This window comes from Erpetoichthys calabaricus, chromosome 7 (assembly GCF_900747795.2).
Source record: "Erpetoichthys calabaricus chromosome 7, fErpCal1.3, whole genome shotgun sequence".
NCBI classification, from domain to species: domain Eukaryota; kingdom Metazoa; phylum Chordata; class Cladistia; order Polypteriformes; family Polypteridae; genus Erpetoichthys; species Erpetoichthys calabaricus.
The window spans coordinates 144,590,674-144,614,988 of NC_041400.2; the positions used below are offsets into that span (position 1 = coordinate 144,590,674).

At 34.7% G+C, this 24,315-nt stretch overlaps 1 protein-coding gene across 6 annotated transcripts in view; it reads left to right on the plus strand.

The window, feature by feature from the left end:
* pik3r1 (phosphoinositide-3-kinase, regulatory subunit 1 (alpha)) overlaps positions 1-24,315 on the plus strand; it is a 54,290-nt gene that overhangs the window by 24,055 nt on the left and 5,920 nt on the right. For 3 of the 6 annotated variants that reach the window (XM_051929694.1, XM_028805496.2, XM_028805497.2), the window contains exons 3-11: positions 11,687-11,779; positions 14,716-14,793; positions 15,462-15,593; positions 16,751-16,952; positions 17,044-17,126; positions 22,876-22,978; positions 23,402-23,500; positions 23,630-23,810; positions 24,056-24,181. In XM_051929694.1, the coding sequence (XP_051785654.1) occupies positions 11,687-11,779; positions 14,716-14,793; positions 15,462-15,593; positions 16,751-16,952; positions 17,044-17,126; positions 22,876-22,978; positions 23,402-23,500; positions 23,630-23,810; positions 24,056-24,181 (1,097 nt within the window). Of the gene's footprint in view, positions 1-4,054; positions 4,215-11,686; positions 11,780-14,715; positions 14,794-15,461; positions 15,594-16,750; positions 16,953-17,043; positions 17,127-19,445; positions 19,897-21,506; positions 21,702-22,875; positions 22,979-23,401; positions 23,501-23,629; positions 23,811-24,055; positions 24,182-24,315 lie in introns of those variants that run through there. The other 3 variants (XM_051929695.1, XM_028805499.2, XM_028805498.2) reach the window with 3 other exon arrangements.

The window sequence follows — 24,315 nt, forward strand, 5'->3', positions numbered from 1 at the left end:
AAAGCTGGCACAAATCTTTCCAAAACAGCTACAACTAAGGCATTTGTCACTGGTTAAATACCACTAGAGTCTTAACCACTTTCACCACAGCATCTGCTTGTTTTGCCTGTAGCTGTCTGTTTGTTTAATTAATACTGCAGGGAGTATGTGAATTTTCATCTAATCATCTTTGAACGGTCCTAAATATTTCTCCAGTTGACATGTTGATAATTCACGTTATTAGAATAATTGCTTTCTGTGTATGGTGTTAATTGTAATGTGTGTATACATCTTTTTTTAGACTTACTCTTTAGTTTCTGAGTATACTTGTCAAATGGTTTTTAAAAGATTCTGACATAGAATACTTTTGTAAAGTTTGATATAGGCCTTATGATTAAGAAGAAACTTTTTTTTTGTAATGTGGTAAAGAGTTTTATGCAGCCACTCATTGTGGTGCAAGGCCTTGTATTAACTGTAGAGGGAGTTGTTTATTTGATTAAATGAAAGCAGTAAAAAAAAGGTGTTTGCCAATGATTGTAAAATGTGATACATTTGCTTCCAATTTTAGGTGCCTACTTTCCTGCATTTTCATTCCTGTTGTTGACAAAAAGAGGAGGTTAGGTGTACTACCCCAGATCTCAACAACACACACACACTTTTTGTGCACCTAACTATAGAAAACTTTTCATTCTGTGGCAGGGTAAATCATACAACAATTTGACTACTGTACATAACCCAGAGCATGGGGTATCACACTCTGATCCTGGAGGGCAACATTGATTGCAAGTTTTCATTCCTCCTTCTTGATAAGTAACCAGTTACTACTTTTGCCTTAATTATAATATACTTCTTTAATTGTCAGTCAGTCATCATCCAACCCGCTATATCCTAACACAGGGTCACGGGGGTATGCTGGAGCCAGTCCCAGCCAGCACAGGGCGCAAGGCAGGAACAAATCCCCGGGCAGGGTGCCAGCCCACCACAGTCTTTAATTGCTTTTTCCCTTAACTGGCACTCACAGTAAAAGATGCAAACCATGTTAAAAGATTACCAGCTAACTCAGGACCTGTAACAGTCCAGAAGGGCCACCATTTTCATTTAACCTAATCTGTTGTTCACCTGTTAATTAAACCCATTGTTGAATTATGTGGCTTGTTTGTGTTCACATTATGCCTCACCAGTCATTTACAGAACTGATTTTCTTTATTCTGAGATCACTGTCCGATCCAGATGATGTGTGTACCACAGCAGATTAATATTTCTCAGACCTTCACTTTTTCTCATTAGATTTTTTATTAAGACAAGTATTGTATGAAAGACACAGGTGCAAGTGGGATCAGAGACAGACAGCTTTTCTACTCGCGTGCTTTACATGTCATTATTGCTTGTCTGCTGGTTAAAGAAGAAATTAAACAATTAAAATGCAAGTTGGTTAAAATTAAAGCAAAAAAAGGAGCGATTGTAATGAAAACTTGTGGCCACTGCCACCCTCCAAGTTCTGACTTTGACACTTTTTTTTAACTTTCTAAGTCATTTGCTTTCAAGATTAGATTGTGTGGATTGAGGGGCTTATTCTGGCAGAAATAAGCATAAAGAGAAAACCAACCTCAGATTATTTTATGCACACTCACTCTAGGAGAGGATCACAACCACTGTTTTGGAGGTGCTCATTCTCATCCCAACCACATCACAATTTACTAATAGAACTTTTCTAATGTATACCAGAGAACAATCTAATGAAGCCACTATTATCTGCAAACAGAATAGATGGCATTTTTGGGTTCTCACCTGAGTACTCCTTACTCCACAGATGCATATTGATAGATAAGACAAACCCTTGAAAGATTCTCCAACAGTAAATGTCACAGAACAGCAGTCCAGGAGCTGCATATACTTAAAACACCACCCACAAAATAAAACAAGGCACAAAGCTTTTTACATATTCATAAAGCACATATAAACTAGATTGGCTGACACCCATTGCCCCTTAAATATATAGAAGGTTAGAGAATTGGTTTTCTGTTTTCTGTCCAGACTTCTCATTGTTCATCCTGAATCTGGAGTTCAGCTACAGTATATTGGAGAGACTGTTACTATTAGTACTAAAAATTATCTGAGCATATGGCCTAAGATCAGATGGCACACCAGTAAAGTTGAATATTGACCTTTGGCCAAAGTGTAATGCGGTACCAGGTACAGTGTTCATCCATGCCTAGCACATGAATTCAGTAATAAGTAATTTCTTGGGTTTAGATCAGGCAAGCTGTTTATCCCACTCACACCTGTCCAGGTATTTTACCACCTTGTGAGAATTGAAGTCTCCTAGTAGGACTATAGGGTCAATAGATGACACCCTTTTCATCAACAAATGTAGTGTTCCTAAAATGGCCAAATACTAACGAATAATTGTATAGTGCATACATTCAAGCTACAATTAAGATTTTAACTACTGATGTTCAAAGTCGCACAACTCTGTTGTTCAACCACAGTCTCCAACTGTATGGGGTCCAGCTGAGGATTGTATTACCTCAACAACTTAGTGCTTCCCCCTTACAGCAACTCATGAATAGAAAAGGAGACACCCTTCATCAAAAAGTTTAGTTCCAAAGCCAATTCTGTGCAGATAGGTGAGAATGACTATACTGTATCTAGCTGGTATTTTTCAGCCTCCTTCATGATTCTGACTCCTTCCCCACATTAGAAGTTATGTTGCATATTCGAAGAACCATTTTTAATTGCAGAGATCTAGTGTGCCTGAATCAGTCCTACTGTTTTCTGTTACACTGCACCATACCCTATTCAATTCCTTTATGGTTAGTGAGATTTTTTTAATTGGGTTGTAGTGGGCAAGTTTGGTCACATGATTCCCGATTGCTTGATGGAAAACTCCACTAACAAGCATCGCTCCAGAAGTGGGAAAGTAGTATCCAATTTCTGAATGATGAACGATGTTTAATTTGTTTGAGACTATCATGAGGGCCTTTAATGGATAGTTGTTAGGGTTATCCAAAGCAAACTGGTCTAAAAGTAAGGGCCAGACCTTTCAGGAGCACATATCTGCATATTACATAGTTCAAAGAGTCCTTGAGGCATACAAACACACGACACCTCCCCACCCCATGCCAAAATCACAGTCCAAGGAGGGGTAATGGGGGTGGAAGCTGTATCATGCTATTTTTAGTCTGAACTAAGACCTTGAATACCTCAGTCTGAGTTTATTATACTCCTGGTATGGTGTAATAAACTGTAATACATACATATAACCTCAGGTTTTGAAGCCTACAGCCTTAAACTCTACACTACACTGTTTACTATCCAAACAGCCAATTTTATTTTTTTTATTTTTGGAACCATTAGTTTTGTTTCTAAGGATTGTTAGTTCATTAAAGATTTTTTAATTTGAAATTCCTTTTTGACTTTCTCATAAAGATGTGTCTTATTTTCATTAACTACTGTAAATGTTAAACAGCAAGTCCATTTGCCAATAACTGGATGCTGTAATGGAAAGTATGAAAGTGAATGAATGCTTAGACTTGCAAGCTTCACCTGTCTTGTGCAGTTTAATAAAAACTATTAGCGAAGGCATCATCCTGGTGGGTGGCTTAATGTCTGAAATACTTTTTTACAGTAGCTCTTTTTGTTACAAAACAATGGATATTTTATTATTAAATGTTAAATGTGGGTGCAAGATGGCCATTCCTTGCCCTGACATTTTTAAGTGGCTTAGTGCCCTGTCTATACCTCAGTTTTTTCCGTACCAATTTGGAGAGACATTTCTCACCCCTGCTGCTATAGACGCATTTTTTTTTTTTTTTTTTTAATAAATTGGACATGATTCCAGTCTGACCGTGTGTTGCCAGGGTGACTGTTCCCACGGATTGGATGGAAATACATGAGAAGATGCACCTGATTGGTTAATGTTATAGCCTCTGATAAAAATAGATGTGAAAGGCATGTATTTGGAACAGTGATGTGTAATGCATGCATGTGGAGCAATCCTTACAGTTTATGCAGTGTTGTTAAATCAGTTGCTTTTTAAGTCATCTTAAGCCAAAACAGAGGATAACAACAAGTGAGCACCTTGGCAATTATGATAACAGTTGATGAAAATATTCTACTGGACTGCAGGGAAAGCATTTACAAGCTTTACCAAACCTTTGACAAAAGATGCATGGACCTGGGTTGGTGTGGGATAGTGCAACAATCAATATTCCAAAGCCATAATGTGAAACCAGGTATTTAAATGTTATACATAACAAGTGTTTGTGGATTGAAGAACTGTATATTTTTGAACTGTTTAAATATATTTGATATATATTTGATGATGGTGGCATTTATACTTAATACATGTAAAAGTTTAGTATCATCGGGATAGCTCACTATGGTTGAGGTTTTCATTCAAGTTTAATTTTATGTTTAGTTCTTCTTTCATTATCTGTTTTACAATTGCCTGATCAATGTTTGCAAATATTAGGTCTCTGAGACACATCTGCTGTAATTAGTTTTAAAGTTGAGCTGTACACCTCTAGTATCATAATACACATACAATGCTGCAGCATAAAAAGTGTTTAAGCATGAGAAGCCATTCACCAGTAACTGGAATTTGTCAATAAAATTGGTTGACCTCTAGTGCAAATAATACTATTAAACATTAAATTTCAAAACATAGCGTGGATTACATTAATGTCGGCAGCTTTTTTTTTCTCAGTAATTTTACTCTTCATTTGTTAAGGATAACACATTTAAAAAGGTACACTGAAACATTAAACAAGACCAAAGGATGTGAATTTTGAAAGAGGTACAATGAGTTTTAGTCAGAGCAAACAATAGTTTGGAGAGAGCAGTTAGAATTGTGGATTAAAACTACACAGGGATAAAGGGATATATATGAAAATGTATAAATCAATTAATTGAGTTGCTAAGTTAGTAAGATATGATTGGAACATTTGACTTTCTTAGTATATTTTGATTATTCATAATTGTATATTGTATTATATCAGACAGTCATCCTCTAACCTGCTATATCCTAACACAGGGTCACGGGGGGTCTGCTAAAGCCAATTCCAGCCAACACAGGGCACAAGGCAGTAACAAATCCTCGGGCAGGGCACCAGCCCACCGCAGTATTGTATTATATATTTCCCTTAATTTCAATGTCAATTAATGAAAGAAAAAATTCCCTATTTCTTTCACTATTTGTGAAAATTCATTGAGGACATATTGCTTCTTTGTACTTAACATGGTAAGAGAACATTATAAAACTATGAGGACATAATCAATATACTTAACATGACTTTTTAGCCTTAATAAATTATCGTTTTTCTTCATGCTCATTGGAAATGATTTAAGCATGAGAAAACAATCGTGAAATACATGTATGGACGAACTGTTTTGCTAAAAGTAATATGAATGGGTTAAATACATGTAACCAAGTGACACTTTACCTAAGATTTTATTGTAGTTGTGTTTGGACTCATATTTAGACATTCGTATCTGAATATAGTCAATTATATGATGGTGCAGGCTTTACAAGGTAGTAATTTATTTCTGGATAGAAATTCATAATTTCAGAGCAGTTTACAGGATGAGAGACCTGTGAATTTCCTACATTATACTCTTCCGGAGTCTGAAATAATTGTCAACTTTAAATTTGGCATATTACAGCTGGTATTGCTTTGACTTTTGAATTGTGCTACTTTTCTGCTCAGAAAGTTCAACTACCAGCCTCTCGTCAAACTCTCAAACTAGTTGCTTGCTGTATTGTTTTGGAAAACCAGTACCAACCAGCTTAATATCACTGCTTTTCAGTCATTTCAGTAGTTGTTTATGCTGTTGATAATTTGGGGAGCATGCAAGAAGCAACTCCCTTGATTCTGCTTAGAGTCACTTTATTTCTGGCTGAATTTACTGTATTAGCCTTTGATACTTTTTTGTTTATTTAAGTAAATTTATTAAAATGTTAATGTTGTTTGATGGAAAAGAATACACATTTTTTTTTGATATAGGGAGGAAAGAGAGAGAATTGTAGTAAGTCGTTTTTCATTTTTATAACAGCCCATGTGTGGCACATGCAGAGCAACTAACTGGCAGGTGGACATAAACTCCATGGGGTCCCTAGACTCCACCCACTTACAATTGTTTGTAAATTATTTCATTTAATGGTTTGACAGAGACAAGTAGTTTTAAACAACACTGTTTCTGTATCTTTCCTGCAGCTGTGCTTTTCAAGTTGTGAATTTTATTTTAACATAAAATGTTCACCTCAGTTGTGCAATTTTAATCATTTTGGATTAGTCAGACTTTACATAGATAGTATTTTCTGATAAACTCAACATTTACTTGTGCACTAAAGTAAGCCATGGCGTTTTCTGTGAAACAGCTGTACCTTGACCACAGAAGACAGTGTTACATTTACATTTATTTAGCTGCTGCTTTGAAAAATTGAGATAAGGATGTTCAAATTAACTCCATAATGGATAAAGATGATTGTATGTTTAGTTCTATAGTAAGAACGCAGTTACCACAACATTTAACACTAGTAGTACAGGGATATTATAGTTTTAAGTATAAGAGACTTTAATGGAAAAATATTAAAAAATGACATTGATAATAATAAGGTGAGATATTTGAATGAAATGTATGCATAACTAAAATAGAAAAATATTGGATAAGGTGATGCAGAACTTGTAATGAATATTGAGAAATGTATATGATGTCACAGTAGTGCAGTGGTTACCCTTTGTGTTTCAAAGCTCCAGGGACCCAGGTTAATTACTATTATAAATTACTATGTGCAAAATGCATATTATAGTTTGAGCATCTGATACAAAAAATCTAAGCAAATTCTAAATTAACAAAGGAATTCTGTATGTGCTTTGCAAGAGTCAGTGGGTACCTTATTGTAGAAAACATCATTATCTTTTGACTGGTGAAAAGAGAAACCCAAAACTTGCAACCTCTAATTTTTAATCCAAATTGTATAGGAAAGCTCGTTGGTCTCATTGACAAACATTGTGATCCTGCGGTGTTAGTTTATGAAAACATTCTCTTTTTAGAGGGATGTACAGAAACAGCTTGGCCAGTTCCTTAACCTTATTCTACTCTTATACACACAAGTGTAGATTTTCCTAGGCTTCTGAGTGTTCCATTATAAAACCTTAATTTAAACTGTGAGAGTGTACTTTAAAATTATCGAATGGATAGGTGATATATACACTGGAGTTAATGGTGTTCCTTTTTACGTTTAGCACTCCTTAAATCATGTAATAACATTTCTGATAACGAAGTTGTGTAAAATATCTTTGTTGCTTTAAGTTTAAAGGAAATTGCAGTAAAAGTATTATTAACCCAGTTCAAACATTCAATTTCTGTCTTAGAAAGAATGTTGAGCAGAGTTGCTGTGAAGTTAAATAAGGTGGAGGTTTGGGGATTATGCTGTTTTAGAAAACTATTTCCTAATGTGAACACTTTCATGTTTGTTCTATTTTCACATCATTTACTTTCTTTATACAGTTTTTCCTCTAGATGTGAAATAATTGTTAGACTAATTTAGGGTGTTCTATTAATCACCATTAGCCTTCAGCCTGAATTACCAACACTTTATTGGACATTCATCATAATTTTTATAATCTTATTTGTCTGATAGGGTTGATGTATTCTGTCTTTTTCTAGCCTTATTGGCACACATATGCCGGTGATGACAGTTTCTTGTCTGGTTTCATCATGCTGCTGCGAATGTGATATCCTGCAGTTGGTGTCTGTGGTTGTGTATATGTATTAGTACTGTCTGCCTCCTTTCTCTCCCCAAACCCCCATGTCTATAACCCAATTGTGCATACACAGAGTACTTCTTGCTTCTAATTTAGGTCTATCATCATAAGGCAGTCCAAAGCATTAGGGGCTAAATCTAGTCATAGTGTATAAAGTGAAGTGAAGAAGACTACTTTCTTTTTCCTGCCATTTCTGACAGCCTAGAAACAATTTAAGCAGCACTAAGATATCAAAATGCAAGGTGGAGTTAATTTCAGTGCCATGCGTTGGACTCTTTCCTAGAACCCAGTAACTGGGAATAGGAGTTCTTTGGTTTAGAATTTCTCTTGCTATGTGAAAGGCTAAACCTGATGGAGGATTTATGAGCATGCCATTCTTTTTTTATGTAGCAGTGTGCTGGTTTTCTTTTGCCTGTTTCTAGGAATATATAATAATTTAATATGAAGAGTCAAAGAAGAGCCCTTTTGGGGGGTGTTTTTTTGCATAGCTCATTTTGCTTCATTTCTCAAGCATTTGTCTTTTTTATGACAAACTGAGGAAACGCATAAAAACAAAATTGGCTAAGATTCACATGATTAATATTCTTTTCTTTGGTAAAGACCAGTGGATACATTTTTATAACCCACCGATAAATTTTGGTGCAATGCAAAGACAACACTGGCTGATCTCCTGATATAATACACTCTTACATGAGCACACAGACATACGCCTCTATTCAGGTTGTCTTGTTCATTCACTTTAGTAGTAAATTACGGGTGAAATGTTCAACTGCTGCCTACTTTTTTTTTCTTTCTTCATTGTAAGAGCATGTGAAGATTGTGATCACCTAATTGTAACATGCATCAATGAGGATGCAGCATTTGGATGTAACTTTTGTGTATTTCGGATAATGCATAGTACAAATGCCACCCACTACAAAGACACTGCCAGTGTTAAGGAATTATTACTGTTGTAAGAAGCTAGCAGGAACCTTTGTTGCACTCTGTTTAATAAAAATTACTTTTTTCCACCTGGAAGTACTTCAGTTTTGAGTTTGATGTACAGGAAATGGAGTAAATTGCTTGCAATACTTTTTCTGGAATGCTTTAATCAAAGTCACAAGTTTCTGATGTGTATCCTGCCATTCATAGACTGTGGATTAATCATTTATTCAAGTACTGCATATACAGTGCATCCGGAAAGTATTCACAGCGCATCACTTTTTCCACATTTTGTTATGTTACAGCCTTCTTCCAAAATGGATTAAATTCATTTTTTTCCTCAGAATTCTACACACAACACCCCATAATGACAATGTGAAAAAAGTTTACTTGAGGTTTTTGCAAATTTATTAAAAATAAAAAAATTGAGAAATCCCATGTACATAAGTATTCAAGCCTTTGCTCAATACTTTGTCGATGCACCTTTGGCAGCAATTACAGCCTCAAGTCTTGTTGAATATGATGCCACAAGCTTGGCACACCTATCCTTGGCCAGTTTCGCCCATTCCTCTTTGCAGCACCACTCAAGCTCCATCAGGTTGGATGAGAAGCGTCGGTGCACAGCCATTTTAAGATCTCTCCAGAGATGTTCAATCGGATTCAAGTCTGGGCTCTGGCTGGGCCACTCAAGGACATTCACAGAGTTGTCCTGAAGCCACTCCTTTGATATGTTGGCTGTGTGCTTAGGGTCGTTGTCCTGCTGAAAGATGAACCGTCGCCCCAGTCTGAGGTCAAGAGCTCTCTGGAGCAGGTTTTCATCCAGGATGTCTCTGTACATTGCTGCAGTCATCTTTCCCTTTATCCTGACTAGTCTCCCAGTTCCTGCTGCTGAAAAACATCCCCACAGCATGATGTTGCCACCACCATGCTTCACTGTAGGGATGGTGTCCGGTTTCCTCCAAACATGACGCCTGGTATTCACGCCAAAGAGTTCAATCTTTGTCTCATCAGACTAGACAATTTTCTTTCTCATGGTCTGAGAGTCCTTCAGGTGCCTTTTGGCAAACTCCAGGCGGGCTGCCATGTGCCTTTTACTAAGGAGTGGCTTCCGTCTGGCCACTCTACCATACAGGCCTGATTAGTGGATTACTGCAGAGATGGTTGTCCTTCTGGAAGGTTCTCCTCTCTCCACAGAGGACCTCTGGAGCTCTGACAGAGTGACCATCGGGTTCTTGGTCACCTCCCTGACTAAGGCCCTTCTCGCCCGATCGCTCAGTTTAGATGGCCGGCCAGCTCTAGGAAGAGTCCTGGTGGTTTCAAACTTCTTCCACTTACGGATGATGGAGGCCACTGTGCTCATTGGGACCTTCAAAGCAGCAGAAATTTTTCTGTAACCTTCCCCAGATTTGTGCCTTGAGACAATCCTGTCTCAGAGGTCTACAGACAATTCCTTTGACTTCCTGCTTGGTTTGTGCTCTGACATGAACTGTCAACTGTGGGACCTTATATAGACAGGTGTGTGCCTTTCCAAATCATGTCCAGTCAACTGAATTTACCACAGGTGGACTCCAATTAAGCTGCAGAAACATCTCAAGGATGATCAGGGGAAACAGGATGCACCTGAGCTCAATGTCCATGTGCTTTATCAATTTTTTTATTTTTAATAAATTTGCAAAATTCTCAAGTAAACTTTTTTCATGTTGTCATTATGGGGTGTTGTGTGTAGAATTCTGAGAAAAAAATGAATTTAATCCATTTTTGAATAAGGCTGTAACATAACAAAATGTGGAAAAAGTGACGCGCTGTGAATACTTTCCGGATGCACTGTATGTATAAGATATTCATGAAAATAATTGTGAAGTTAAACAGACTTGAAAACTCAACATTGTATTAATGAAGTGCAGTGTGTTTGGTTCTTTCAGTAGTAAACCATAATAGAAAGTATTGTAACTGATATGACTGGCTAGTATTTTACTGCGCAAAATAATAGTAGAATAACCACTGACATTTTGTGTACTTTAGAAATATTAAATATAAAATAAATTTTAATGCAGTGCATAAACATCGAGAGAGCAGAAAATCTACTTAATTTTTGTAGACTTCTTTAGCTGGCTGTTGGTAGCAGAAATTTTCAGTTTGTTTAAAGCAAAATCTAATCAAGTCTCTGGGGGTAAGGCATAAAATCTAAAGTGTTACATAGATAAGAAAAAATATGATTTACCTTGTATATTTATTTACATTATAGGTCATACTATAAAAAGACTAACCAAGTAAAAATGCCATTGAAAATGGCAGTCAATATGAATAATACATTTTTAGGTCATATACTGTATGTGCAAATGTGTGCTTATATTTACTTTTTAATATTAGTGCAGCACACTTTTGAAATAAGTACACATTGTAATATTTGTGTGCACATCATCATTTTTTTCCATTAGCATTATGCTCTCAAGATGCATCCATCCATCCCATTATCCAACCCGCTATAGCCTAACTAAAGATGCAGCAGCTTTTATTGTTAACAGCAGCTTTGTTATTAGTTTTCCAAATATCTCTCTTTGTCTGTAGCAAGTGGTCAATAGTAGGGGGAAAAAAAAACATTTCATGTTGTGTTTTAAACTGATAATTTTTGAGGAATGTATTTCAAGAAAGTATTCACCCCACAGATTCTTAAAGGAGCTTAAGTGTTAAAATGAATACTTCTGTTTTGACCCCAGGTCTTGTTATATTATACTGTGTGATTAATTTGTTATAGGACATTTGCCTCTAACGAAAGGTAAAGACATAGTTAAAGCAAAACTTCCAAAGTTCTGGAAATGTACGACATTCATTTTGTAAACCTAAGTCTGTAAGGACCATCAGACTACCAAGAAAACTGTACAGTAGCTGTTTACACAGACATGAATCAAGAGCCTGTCCTGAGTTTAAAAATTAATCTGTGATATTGCAGAATATAAATATGACTAGCTGTGAAAACTCAGTTGAAATGTTCTTTTTTCTCTGTCTCTCATCTTTAGCATCCACTCTTCAGGATCTCACAGAACAGTTCTCTCCTCCTGACATAGCCCCACCAGTGCTTGTAAAGTTGATAGAAGCCATAGAAATAAAAGGTAAGATCTATGCAATTGATTTCTTTATTTTAACAAAACAGTGAATATTGTTCAGAATTTTACAAAGTGTAGAAGATAGTTCAAAATAGTATGCTTCAGAACTCCTGTTACTTCACTAACATATCTTTGCAGGTCCCAGTTTACATTTGGTCCCTCACTGTGGCAGTTAGTGTAAATATAAATAAATTATTTGCATTGGTGGAGTTTTTGTGTAAAACTAAAGATTATTCTATACATGGTTTACTATTTTGTGTTAAAGTTATGGGTGCTAGGGTTTGGAGGTTTGTCTTTGGCAGGAAAAAGTATATTGGAATATAGCAGACACACAGAAAATTCTTCAAGTGAATTGTATTATATTGTAAAATGCATTCACCCGTGATCACTTTAATTCCATTAACTGTAGTGAGTAGCATACTGTTTAAATTTACTCAAAACTTCCTTCCGCCGCACGTTCTCCTAACTTCTCCTGTCACTCATCTCCTAACAGACGTGTCCGCTCCTTACAGAACAGAAGCCGTTTACCCAGTCCCATCACTTACAGCACTCATTCCACAATTTCTGCTCCCCAGCAGTGCATCACAAGCTGCCTGCACGTCACAATATATTAACAAAACCTAATATAACAGAATTTAAAAAGAAAATTACAATAGAGAAGAATATTAACATTAATTCACACATTACAGTTAGTGATTTCCATTTTCAACACATTTTTTAATTTTGTTGGCATCATGCTTTATAACATTCACCATTACTCTTCCTGTTCCGTAAATTGAAGCAATACTTTCACTGTTTTGTAAACATTTAATAAGTTCAGTTTTTTATGACAATTCCAACACCACACGCTTACATTTATCAGCCATAACAATGTATAGTAGATTAATTTTAATCAAACAGAAAAGCTGTGAAATGCTATTAAAACTTAATGTACGTAACTGTCTCTGTGATTTCAAAATACTGTATGATACATGGTGCTGGGGAAGAACTCTATGCGCTAGCACAAGGGAGAGTTGCTCCAATGTGCACAGCATGCAGCACACCACACGGCAGTACCAGTACAGTCATTTTTTTTTTTTTTTTGGCCCCTGACGGTTAATTGAGTGACGGATGGTCGAGGTTTTACTGTATGAACTTTTCACTCTGAAACTTATTTTTGTAACAGCTAACAAATGTATTGCTGATTAATGTAATGATTAGTGTCATTAACACAGATGCACCTCTTATCCATCAAAATGCTTGTTAATGCTCTGCTACTCAAATAGATTCAACTGTATTATGTTCACCCTACTTTAACAGGTAAAAGTAGAGCTTTGTGTGTCTCTCACTCAAATGCTCTCTTAAACCACCACTGAGACAATTATGTTTGCATTGAGTTACCAATCTGGATGAACTACACAGCATAGCACTCTGGGTAATTCCGCAAAGCGGTAGCCTCATGTATCATACTCATTTCATATACAAGACATCGCCTTGAAGACACTGACGCAAAATCACATTTCACATTTTGTTTCGCATGCAAGTTTTTTGTTTTATTTTAGAAGAATTCCTTCTGTCATACTGGATCAACAGGTTTTTCGCTCACTACTATGACTAATATTTTCCAAAGTATTACTGAATTGAATTCTGTTAGTCCAAGAGACCATTTTGAAGTACACTAATAGCTTAATGTCTCATGACAATACATGTAATTAAGAGCAATTCCCCAGAAAAGAGAGTACTACTAGAATATCTATGCAATTTTAAAACTACATATTAAACATTACTGTTATTAACTGAAGTTAAACAAACATTTATATAATGCTGGATTTTTCTTTTATGCCACTCAAAAGATATAAGGTAAAACTGTAATGGGACTGAGTAATCAGTGTGTGAGATTATGAATATTGACTTCTTCATCCCTGTTACTGTGTCATTTGCTTCTTTATTCATTCATCCATCTTCTGATGATTGGTTGTTAAAATTACTTTGGCAACAAGCTCTAAGCAGTATGTCTAATAACAAATTCCAGCTGTTCCTCAGGCTCCCAGGTTAGTGTTGTGATATAAGGTGTGCATTTTCTTTCTGGATAAATCTTACACACCATAATTGATATTTATCCCAAGGGCCATCTTCACAAGGTCACTTCAACTTCCTTCTGTTGTTGCATGAGGCTTTCCATTTAACCGGGCTAAAAATTGCTATATGGAATCACTCTGTGGGTTAATCACCTGCAAAACAAAAAGATGAGTTTGAGCAAGGTTCCAGTCATGTGTTCAGTACAAATGAAAGGTCTAAAATTGGTACTTGGGCTTATCATTCAAAACAATTTAAGACATGTACTAAAATTGTGATTTTTAAAATAAATTTTATATTTACCAAAATCTCAGAGAGAATGAAAACTAAATGATAATGTTCCAACAGGCAAGAATCAAAACAATTTAAGTTTAAACAAGTTTGAGTTTAAACAATTGCTTTAGTACACATATTACCTACTGTACGTTTTTGTGAAATTACTATTGTTAAAATTTTGCAGTTACAATTGGAATTGCAATACGTTAGACACTGAAAATTGTTCAGTGTTGTGTTTCTTTAAACTACAAACATAAGGAGTATGGTGGTGTCATGTTTGTCCACAAATCGCTGCCTAGCTAGTATAACTACTCAAGTGATTCAGATAATGAATAAAGTAGCTAGCTACTTATTATTTGTGGAACTGTGACTCTTCATTCTTTGATCACAGAGTGTCTGTCAGTAGGCTTACTGATTCCACTCTTAGTAATTGAAAATCAATGGCAAGCACACAACATTCCTATAACAGACGAAAATAAATTGACGTATGCATGGCATGAAAGGAACTGTAGCTTTTCATTACCCATCTTGTGCAATGAGAGTTGTGTCTGCATAATTTGAAATAACTTTGTTTTCTTTAATAATAATAGTTGTTTTTTTTCTCTCATTAGGTTTGGATAACCAGACACTCTACCGAAACTTTGGGTCACACATAGGTCCAGAGTTAAGACAGTGTTTAGAAAGTGGTGGTAAGTTTCAACCTAAATGCATAAGAAAAAAGCTTTAGCAGGCAGATGTTTTTTAGATTTTTTTTCTCTTCTGTATTGTACTGCAACATCTGCTGTCATGTTGCTGTGATAGTAAAACAAGTCACTTGTCACTGAGTGTCGCTGAATATGCAGTAAATGTTATATTAACTAGATTAAACCCTAGTTCTTCATAGTTCTGTAGAAACAGCTGGCTCATGTGCTTTAAACTTTAGTTTGAATCACTAAAACATTATTTTATATACAACATTTCAATAATGGGAAGCATTCTAATGGTGTTTTACAACTGTAGAGCTAAAGTATTTGCATATTATAGCTGTCCTTTACAAACTTAGGGTAACATGGTGAATTGGAAGCAGTGCTAGAGCTAATGTTTGGGGGGGGGGGTGCCTTAGCTACAAAGCTACAAACACTGTTGTTGGGATGGAGAGTGTTGGACTGTATGTATTGGGTATGTTTTAGCACTGTAATGACCTTAGGAACAACATGTCATTGTGAGAGAATTTAAAATAAAATTTTGTGGTTGTATGTTTTATCCAATTCCATAATGTGTAATATTTAACAGAAAAGTATTTGGTGCAAGTTAAAATTAATTGCATGTATGTATGCTGTTGAAATATGGTATAGATGTCCCTTTTTTGTTCAAACAGATGCTGCTTCAGTTGATTTTGATCAGTTAGACCTACAGACTTTGTTGGAAGGTCTAAGAAGGTATCTGCAGGATCTGCCAAATCCTGTCATTCCAGCCTCTGTTTACAGTGAAATGGTACATGTGGCACAAGGTAAGATTGCTTTTTTAATAAATGATTACAACATAGACAAAATGAACATACAAGACTATTATTTTTGATACTCTGGAGAGGGCAAACATAACCTGTATTTCTGCTTGAAAAGCTATCTAAATGACTGTCCAATTATGAATCATTTCTTCAAGAAACAGTGCATTGTTAAACTAAAGTGCATCCATCTAGCCATTTTCTAATTTGATTATCCAGTTCAGGATTGTTGGAAGGTGATAACTATTTCAGCATCTCTTTGACAAGTGTAAAAACATTGACCCATGCAAGGCCAAATAAAAGTTGACAGTTAACTATACATGCATGTCTTTGGAAGACATTCTAAGAACTTGAAGCAAAACATTCAAAGGCAAAGCGGATATATTTACCCCACATAGCCATAGTCCAGGCAGGGATTTCAACACTGTTAACCACTGTGCCATTACACTACACTGTTCATCAAACCAAACTGAGTAACATTCCTTTTTAGATTTGAACATTAGAGAAATGGCACAAGTCTTGAAAAAATAAATGGGTTTACCAAAAAAAAAAAAAAGTGGAAGCCTCTTTGTTTATACATTAGATCAGTATGTTTCTCCCATTTTTATTGTTCTGGTACATTAAATGTAATTCGAATGCATACATTTAATCGTCTTTATTATAAATGCTTTAATTTAGCAGATTTAGTAGATTCAAGTTTAAGTTAGAGCTATGCCTCTTTTCCACTGTCTGCAAATAGATTATACTCAGTACTCTTTATATGATCAAGCAGTGAGTTCAGGAAACCAAACATTGCAGTTATCTTGTTTAAAAGAATATTCATTCTCACAAGACCTGTGTCTGTGAAGTCTGCCTGCCACATGAACCGGAAACAGGATGCTGTTTCTGTTATATTAGCATTAAAAAAAAAAAAAAAGGTGCAACAAACAGCTCAATCTTTCTTCACCATCTCCACCATATACTCAGTATACACATGCATCAAGTTCCTCTAGTCTTTATTAGTTACTGGTCAGAAATGCTGCTTGTACAGTTTGTTTAATGATGGACTTTGCTCCAGGATGCTTGTAATTTTAGGATTAATGCTGATTGTTTTTTTCATTGCTGGACTGAAGTGTTGGTTATTTCTAGGCAGTTTAACAAAACAGTATCTTTCTTTCTGGCAGAGGTACAAAATGCAGAGGAGTGTGCCCAGCTGCTGAAGAGGATTGTCCGGTCACCCAATGTGCCTCAGCAGTATTGGCTTACGCTTGATTATCTAGTTAAGCATTGTTGTAGAGTGTGCCAGCATTCAAGCAAAAATTTGCTAACTGCAAGACTTCTGGCTGAAGTTTTCAGCCCTTTGCTGTTCAGGCACCAGGCAGCAAGGTACACTTTTATTTTTAATGTTTTTAGTTTTACACTCTCATCTTCACTTGTAATTGCTAAGTTTGTAAAATAATTGTGTTTCCTAAAACAGCTGTGATTCAAATCCTGAGCATCACATAAAGATAATAGAAGTTTTAATAACCAGTGAATGGAATGAAAGTCAGGTTGCCCCAGGTAAGAATTTGTTTATTATATTTAAACGCTGGTACATTTTGAAGTTTTGGATCTTTCTGCATGTTGCTAGATTGCTATGCTTTTTAAATTAAGTAATGTGTTAGTTTAAAATGAACTATCTTCAAGATGGCAAATATTTGGGAAGATAGTGATACTGCTTTAAAAAGCATTACTTTAAACATAGTAATATAGCATGTTACACGGGAAGTTTTGCACTGTCAAGAATCTGTAACATAGTAGGAATTTTGTTTATTATTTTAAGCATTCGGAATGCTTTTAATTTCAAAATTTATTGTTTATCAGATGTTTTTGAATACCTGTTGTTATGGTGTAACTTTTAGAAGACGTGGTTGAAAGTCTGGGCCTGTCTGCTTAGAAATTGTTTACCGATATCTAAACATTAAAATTAAAAAATAAATTATTTTAGCATCAAAAAGGTATACAGTAGGTGTCCCATATTGGTCTTGGCATCTTCAATAGCTCATTTTTGGTTGCAAGATGCCAGATCTCTATAATTGAAGTTGTTGCCTAATCACCATTTCTGTTTTGCTGATATTCTGGTTTCTGTTACTGAATTTAGTCTTACCAATGGTGTGAAAACACTAAACATACAGTTGTGCATTTGCTTGTTTGTATTTTTATCAAATATTTTTTATTAAAAGGACTATTTGTAGCATATAGCATTCAGTGAAAATAAGTCTCCATTTATACGTTATCTACAACTTCAATTTTGTTTTTCTGTAAAATGGCCATAGTAATTAAGCTATTGAATTACATGGCAATGATAATGAGGAAATTGGGTGTTACTAAGATATGAATCTATTCTGATAGTAATCACTTGAGCCGATATTAAATGTAATCATGGAACACCATGGCATAAATAAGAGCCAGGATTATCTGACTGAGATTTTTCAAAGTTTTAATCCCCCTATTTCTCTCACTGTATTGGTCTTTAGTCTAATTGTCAATTATAAGCCATATCTGTTTTCATTACACTGTTTTATTCCTAATTCATAGATGTGCAGCAAAATGTATAATTTTGTCTTTAAAACATGTATAAAATATTATCAAATCATAAGTCATCATCTCTTGGGTTAATTTGTAATACAGATCCTTATATAACAGAAAGACTGGTGTTGTAACTTTGTAACAGCAGAGGGTGCTCTTTCTTTGAGAAGGATTAAGTTCAGTCCCATTGTGTCATCATGATAGACTTATTTCATGTTTCTATAGCAAAGATTTGATGGGTCGTTTTGTTTGAAGTGAGAGATTATCTTAATACAATATAATTATTAATTGTTACCGAATAACTCAGTTGTGTTCTGGTTTTTGATATAATGAAAATAATTGCAGGCATAATGTTTATAAAGGGGCAACATGTCTTTTGATATTAAGGTAATGTTAATTTATTATTTGTTTTTTTTTTTTGTGTTTTTTTTGGTTAATTGTTTCTGTGCAGTCAATTTACGCTTTATCCATCTATTCTTATATTTTAAAATTGAAATGAGGCCTCTTGCTTACTTAGTGGTTTTCTGCTATAGCACTGTTGGGTTTATATGTTGCTTTATAATGACTTTTGTGCCTCTCATTTGGTTCAGTTTCATACATATACTGGCTTTGGTTTGATGTAGTAGGATTTTTCTGATTGTTTTAGGTATTGTGTAAAATAAAACTGATTTTTAATCTGAAACAACTTACTGGTGTGCAGTTTAACATTTGTTTCGAAGGATGTGATTTGTATTGTCCAAAAGAGTTTTTTGGTAATATATGACTGACTTTTCATGCATATATGCCTTTGTTAGATTTTTTGTTATCTTGATTTTTACCACATTGTTTGGAACTGGAGAGTTTAATTTTTTCTTATTGGTAGTATTGGAAGTAAATTTTAATTTAATTGATAGCTTAAGCATTTAAGAGTTTACAGTTTCACCATCTTAAAAAATAAGTAGAGAACCCTTCAATGAAAGAAAAAAATGTGTTTATGTAATCCTATTTTCTGTGCTACTATTCTTTTATAAGTTACTTTAAGTTATTCTTGTTTATCAAATGTAATGAATAAAGAAACTCTGATGATGAAATGGTATCCCTAAGAAGTTAAATGGTCTTTGGTGTGTTCAGAAGTAGCTTGCATGTAGTGTATTTGCTGGGATCTGAAAACTGAAATTTTAAGTGAAGGGTTATTGCTGATGACAGCTTAAACTTAAATGAACTGAATCTCCTAGTGCTGGACACACGCGCAGACATGCACGCACACACACTCTTTCTTTACTGCCACCTACCTCTAGCAGCTAAAACCACCAGCTCAGCAAATATTTCCGACAGTGTGAGTTAATCATAAGACACAGATCTCTATCAAGAGTTAAGAGAAGTGGGAGCTGCTCTGAGTACAGCCCATAATGACACCAGGTTCATTCCTGTAATCATTAACTCTATAACGAGTTATAGAATCTTCCTGGCTGCTTCCAAGTTTTATATCATTAACTCAGCCTGCACTTTCCATACCGCGCTGCACGTAGCACCTGTGGTATTACTGGATTACTGGAGTTTTAATTAGGAGCAGTACAGTTACTATTTAAGTACTGCAGAAGCTCTTTTTTGCATTTAACAGTGGTGGAAATTGAAGCCTGAAGCATTCTTTTATTTGGAATTTATTTGTTTTTTTTTTTTGTTTTTTTTTTGCGATACTTAATGGAAGTTTTGAAGGAAATTTAAGGCACTTTTTGTATTTTTTTACAAAATACAGTATTTTGGAAAATGCACAATTTGCAAAGTAAGTAAAAAAAAATGACATGGTCTAAGAGAACAGAGGTGTTTTATATCTTTGTATGTACTTAGTATTAAAGTACTTTTTCCTTTTGGTTTTACTTTGTAGTAAATTACTTGGTATTAAATTTCTATATATTGCATACATTTCAGTTGTCCTTTTTTTTTTTTTTTTTTTTTTTTTTTTTTTTTAAAGTAGTAGTATGTCCTGAAAGTGCTTGCTAGACCGGTTTATTGCAAGTAAGGGTGTTTTCTCCACACTGTTCAATCACCCTGAGGGTATTTGAAATTCCTGACCTATATCAGCGTTTTTTTCAAGAAGATTAAGATTTATTACTCACACCTTGTTACCTATAGGACCACATAATTTTTTTTTTTTAAACCTTTCATATTAATCCTCTTATTAGATATTGGTGCTTCATTTTTGTTGGCTTTAGAATTTTTCTTGTCCCGTGTTGTTAACTAACAGAGACCTATTAGGCTCTACATTCAGAATGTATAATTTGTTGCGTCTGTTAGGTTGGCTGTGAGAAGAATGGAAAAAGAATCAAATGAGTTTAGATCAATCACTCTCTCAAAATCATTGTGCCTTGTCACAGGTTTTATTTCCTCTGCCTAATCTAATTGTGCCAAGACATGATTAGAGACATGCAAAAGCTATATTGTAGGATGCGAGTTTGTATTTTCCAGGTTGCTGACTTTTTAATCCTAATAGAACGATTTATGAAGATATGTCAGTTGGGATTTTTTTGAACATGTCACTTGTGCGTTTATGTATATTTCTTGTGCAGCGAGCATGCTGAATTTTACTGCTTCATAACAAACCTAAGAGCTTAGAAGGTTTATTATAAAGTACTGTGGCTGGATTTCCTTAGCATCCTTCTATTATATTTGTAAATGTTGTTTGGGTAAAATATTGCAAATTGTAACTGTTTATGTATCCTCTATTTTTCATTCAAAATAGATATTTACTGACCGAGGAATTATTATAATTATAACTGCCAGTCAGAAGTGTGTGTTTCTTTTTTTGTGTGTGTAAAACAATGTGGCATAGCCAATACTGAAGTATAAATGCAAGTATATTTTAAAGATTTAAAATATCTTCAGTTTTTTTTAGAATATTTTAGAGGATTTTATTTTAAGTACTCTTATTGTTCTGAAATATGTTAGCTTTGGTACAGCAGTGCTACGAGACTATTTGTTAGTTAGAGACGTGCTTGTCCATTCAACAGAGGAGCATACACACAGCTGCATTCAAGCCTGTCAGCTCTGGGGTCAGGCATAAACCTGCACATAGTTTATTGAGGCAGAACAGCAGTGAAAGCAAATGATCTGAAAAAATACATTGAAGATCTTATTTGATAAATCATTGCTTTGATTTCTTTTGTTATTATACATAAGTCCCTTTTTAGTGTAATTATATGTACAGGTCTAAAGCAGCATATGAGGCTTTCAGGTTTCATTCTGTTAAGCAGACAGAGAGCTTTTAAAATGACATCATTGCTGAAGGGAAATGAAAGGTGCAGCAGGCACTGAAGCAGGAGGAGCCTGGGGACAGTATTCTTGTGCTATTGGCTGGGCTGTTTGATGTAACAGATTACTGTGCAGCCTTTTATAGCTTTTAAAATGAATTCCAAGACACCATTACAAAGAAACACTGCTGCTTTTCTTATTTGTGGACTTGATCATTGATTTCTTGGATACCAATGCACAACACGGTGTGTAACATGGAAGATTTAGAGACAGATTATCCAAGAACTGACATGAATTGCACTGCTGATCTCCTCTTTTATATAGAAATGGATCCTCCAGGTAACCCACTGCAGTAATGCTGTATTACAGGGGTTCTTTTGTCAAGTCTTTGTTAGCTGTCTGAGGATGTTTGCCTGCATAATCTTTATGCCTTATTGTGCATGTGTTTCTGTGTGTTTGGATTTTTACTGTGTGTGTATTGTGCTTTTCAATATGAATATAAAAATAAGATTAGGTTTTTCCATTCATGAATACAAAGAGAGCAATTTTATTTGAATAGCAAACAACCTAAATTAAATGGGCTTTTATGTATTATTTAGATGAGATAATAGAAAATTATATAGAATTGTATGTGTTTATGGCAGTCTTTTAAATTTTCAGTGCTGTAGATCATTTTATATCAGATAAAATGATAGTTTCTGTAATGAAATGATTGAAGTATTAGAAAGCACATCGAAGCTAACCCAAGTATATTGCCATTTCTGCATCTTTTTTCTTTAAAATGTAGGTTATTACATTTTTTTTTTTATTTTGTTTTTACATTTTTTTTTATTAATGTTCAAAGGTGAATTATATACTGTTTGGTGCAAACCAAGTATATCATTGTAGCTTTGAGTTGCCAATGCAGATAAGCTCTGTACTTTAGAATCAGATGTCATACTTAAGACAGACCTTTCTGAAGGGAGTCTTGAAAAACGTTCTATATGAATATTAATTTGTTGAATGTATTTCAAGGCACTGTTGTTTCTTTTGTCTTCGAAAAAGATTGTTCACTATGTCCTTTCTTGTCATATTGCTTTCTTAACAAGTGCCTCAGTATGATTATAAATTACTGTATTAGAGTGGATTGAAATTCTGAAAGAAAAGTGAACTTTGCTGCATATGGTTTATTTCATAGAACTGCAGAGAAATGGCATGTTTGTTTAGGAAACTTCTCGAGTAATTTGGTAATTATTGACTAGAGTTCTCATTAAGTTAGGAAATTTTACCAAATAGCATGCTAACCGCTGAGAGAAAATTTTTTATGAAAATAAGGGAGACTAATAAGTAATGCATTGAGACAGACACAGCTGAACATCTCCTGAGGCTATTGAAAATGCACAATTCATATATTTTATTGTTGTGTATTAAAAAAGATTCCACAAATATTTTAGCAAATCATTTTAGATAGTCTGGAAGCAAGATGTTTATTAAAGGATATATAATGTAACATACTTTAATTTTTCTTCAACAGCATTGCCTCCGAAACCTCCTAAGCCTACTGCAGTTGCAAACAACGGTATGAATAACAACATGTCCCTGCAAGAGGCAGAATGGTACTGGGGTGATATATCCAGGTATATAAATTCTGTGTGTTCTTTTGTGTATACCTGAACACCTTCAAGATTTAAAGGAACATGATGAAAACTGAACACAAAATAAAACAGTTGTTCAGTGCTCAAGAAAGTAGTTATTTAGATACAGGCCTTGAAAGGGGTTGTGTGCATGTCTGAGTCCAACTTATATCAGGTTAAAATAGTAATGTAGTTTAAATTCAAACCCTAATGTTACAATTAAAAATACAGATTTCATGTGGACATCTAATGAGTTTTGCTCTAGCCTTTACTGTAAAAACATGTGCCTACATAAGTTATGAAGAAGAAACTGAAGTAATAACTTCATATTAGCTGTTTCTAGTGGGTGTAGTGGTATTGCTTTTCATCCAGCATTAAAGCTGTGTTTGCACAACAATCCATAACATTTCATCATCTTTATTTTAGGGAAGAAGTCAATGAAAAGTTGAGGGACACAGCAGATGGTACTTTCTTAGTTCGTGATGCCTCAACGAAAATGCATGGGGATTATACGTTAACATTAAGGTAACCTGAAAATATATATATTCACTTTTTTAATTACTTTCATGAAAGAAGAATTAAGAATGAGTGAGCTCATGGAAATAATGGTACTGTATATTAACAATATGCATCTGTTTTAATTTGCCTGAACAGGAAAGGAGGAAACAACAAACTTATTAAGATATTTCATCGAGATGGAAAATATGGTTTTTCAGACCCACTTACTTTTAACTCTGTGGTTGAGCTCATAAACCATTATCGCCATGATTCACTTGCTCAGTACAACCCTAAGTTAGATGTGAAGCTGCTATACCCTGTGTCCAAGTTCCAGCAGGTAAGACATGGCATCTGCTTTAGTAAAATGGTATAACAGGTGTCTATATCTGCTGCATTTCTCGGAATTTTTTTTTTTTTTTTTTATTCTCAATGCTTTATACATACATTTAAAATATATTATAGCTCTTTTTAGTTCCTGTTGATTAATATGTTAGGATTTATTTGTAAAATATACATACTTTATTACAATAGTAACTGTAAAAACTTGTGTGTGTGAAAGTTGTATTTATCTCTGATTTACAGGATCAGGTTGTAAAAGAAGATAGCATAGACGCAGTTGGCAAGAAACTACATGAATATCACCTCCTGTATCAGGAAAAAAACAAAGAGTATGATAGACTATATGAAGACTATACAAGAACATCACAAGTAAGTATTTTGCTAGTCTCCTTAAGATGCACAATAGTAAGAATATCTTGTAATGTTTAATATTATTCATTATTGTTTAACTTGAACTAAGCCTCTTATCTTTATACTGTTTTAGTTATAATTCTTTGTTATTC